Genomic DNA, 2,879 nt, shown 5'->3' on the forward strand with positions numbered 1-2,879 from the left:
TATCCTATATGTTAATCAAGGTCATCATAGCCTATATGTATGCCAAATTTCATTAAAATACCTCCAGCCATTTTACCATGAAAGAGCTACAAACAAACACACTCACTCCCAAACTTTCACATTTACAATATTAGTAGGATAAAAAATTACTGGCGTGGGATTCGATCCCACGACCCCGCGGATCACTTAATCCGCATTACTGCCATCTGTCAGATGAGATCAACTTTGCCGATAATGCAGATTAACGTTGCCGTCTGTCTATGCTATGATTTAATTCTAAAGCTAATATACGTACATACATAGTTTGTAGCATAAATTTGGGTCCCAGCTTGGGTCTTCATTTCTAGTCCATGCCGAGGCAGCTGCCTAAAAAGGAGAAACATTCATTTTTTCTAAACCTAAGACAACACAAAGTAGGACTCATATGTCCATCTTACACCCGTTATGCACGATTTTCTCAACTTACATACTTACGTTCTCACATGTCCTCTCTTTACAGTTCCAGTCACTAATATGGATTGGCCTCACAATTATGGGAATTTTGGCATACACCTGCAATATGCCGGTTAATCCGATATTCTCTTTCGGATCGGTAATACAATATGCCTTTTACACGCTATACTTCAAAGGCGACTGCATACCTGCCGACTATCAACAATTCGATACAACGATTATCAAATCAGTTGAGACTATACTAACACCAGAAGATGTGCTGATTTGGGATTGTGTTTACCTAGGCGTGGCGGCGTGTTGGTTCATTACATCGCTGTTGCTGTTGATATGTAAGTGCCTATCTAACATTAACAGTTCACCATAATACAATTAAAATATAAATATGTATGTATGTTATTTCAGTTGTGAGAAAAGACAACGTCAAGTCTAGTGGTCACGTCGTAAGTGCCTGGCTCGTAACAATTTTCTGCATCAACTTGATGGATCTAGGCTTGGGCATAATATTTGGCATTGATTATAGTAAATTCAATCTTGCCGCTTATAATTACAATTTGTCTACGATAAATGCGGGGGAAGTTAATGCACAAGCAGCTCAGTTAGTGGCTGCGGCAGTAGCTGCTGTATCTTTGATGATTATCTCACTGAAAGGATTCGTATTATGGCTTATAAATTTCGGTTTAATGTGTTATCTGCTAGCGCTTGTAATGCCCATGGTCAGCGATCGAGACAGCAATGTGAGTATGACTAGAAATATATGTATGTATGTAAATAAAACCGTTTTTCGAAACACTACTAGAGTTCACTATTTGATGCGAAAATGCGAACGGCAAATATTAGCGTTTGTTTTGTTGCTTTGCTGTGCGTTTGTGCGAAACGACGCCATAAGGGTGCCATATGTTTGTTGCAAAAAACTGCCAATTTTCGCCAGTTTCGCTCAAACGCAAAAATTATTTTTAACTTATCGATTTCAACGTTACTAGGTACTCTGCAACCCTTGGTTGGATGCGATAAAAATTAATTCTTGTCCTATACTTATTTATTTAGTTAACTTTTTAAAAGAGAGACTTGTACTTTGACCACAAAATATTTATGTATATCGTGTGATAACACTATGATAACAACTATGAACATGAACTATGAGCAACTATGCCATTCTTAAAATTATTAGTGACGTCATTTGTTAAGAATTTTTTTTTATGAAAACATTTTGGTAATTACTAACAATTAAGCGGTTGCCTATCTGAAAGAAGTATGAACAAAGGAAAAGACAAAAACAAAACTTTGATAAAACATTTGTTAAATGATAAATATTTACATTTTTCGTAGACATATTTATTTGCACTCTATTTGTACATACACGCTTACTACATATATTCATTAGAGTACCTCACAAAAAAAAAAATAATAATAATAATGCGGTTTTTCCACTGGAATCATAAAATGTATTATATTTTAAGATTTTCGCTAAAATATTTCGGAAAAAATGTTAGGATTTACGCGAGCAAATTTTCCAAATTAAAACTTTTCTATCACCTGAGGTGATTTTTTGGAAAAAATATTTTTTACAACTAATTTTATTTATTTTGGCGGTAATTTGAAATCGGTCTATCTTGCGTAAATTGTTATATTTTTCTGAAATATTTTAGCGGAAGTCGTAAAATAAATCTATCAGATTTCATAATTCCGATGGAATATCAATCAGTACCGACTTTTTTTTTGTATGGAGAGTGATGCACCGTAGTATGCATACATACATATCGTCGTTTAAAGTACAAAACCGCGTAATTGACATTTGTTGCCAAAAATTGGGTTTGCTCACACAAGCTCTTGGCTCAATCCCAATCCATTCGTCCTGAAATATATTGCTTTATAAAGAAGAGAACTATTTTGAATTATGAGATTTTTACTCTCTAGAAAATAATTTATGCTCACATAGATGATTTTGCATTTTGTTGATACGTGGTTTTGTAATTTAAAAGACGATATGTACTATGTACATACTACATTTGAATAGCTATGTATGTGTACATATGTACTTAACTACCTAAATATATTTTCTTTCCAAATGCCCGCCGTCTACGTGGTGTACTTTCTTCGTTCGTTTGCACAAATGATTAAGACCTTAACTTTGGCGCAAATTAATTAGCGAAAATTTTTTTTTTATTATCACGTATTTTCGACAGCTCATCGATAACAATGGAGACGGGTGAATTTGTATTTTTTGATTCTTCTATTTTTGATTCACCAAGAAATTTGTTTTATCTACATATATACACATATTTGAAGAAATGATTAACTCATATGATTTTATTCCTACGCCTCAAATTTACTTGTTCATTGTTTTGCAAATGTAATGCGATTTACATGTTTTATGTTGAGTTTAATTTGATATCATTTCTAAACTATTCTACTTTATTTATTTTATT

General features: G+C 33.5%; 1 protein-coding gene across 1 annotated transcript; it reads left to right on the forward strand.

Moving 5' to 3' along the window:
- Positions 1-424: 424 nt before the first annotated feature.
- On the forward strand, positions 425-1,187 carry LOC108381619 (uncharacterized; the record flags this gene model as incomplete). The annotated part of the gene is made up of 2 exons (XM_017638035.1): positions 425-782; positions 856-1,187. Coding segments are annotated over exons 1-2 (690 nt in total), but the record flags the coding sequence as incomplete, so codon positions are not given.
- Between the last annotated feature and the right edge of the window lie 1,692 nt (positions 1,188-2,879).

This window comes from Rhagoletis zephyria, unplaced genomic scaffold (genome assembly GCF_001687245.7).
Source record: "Rhagoletis zephyria isolate East Lansing unplaced genomic scaffold, Rhagoletis_zephyria_1.1 Rzeph_scaffold_23139, whole genome shotgun sequence".
Taxonomy (NCBI): Eukaryota; Metazoa; Arthropoda; class Insecta; order Diptera; family Tephritidae; genus Rhagoletis; species Rhagoletis zephyria.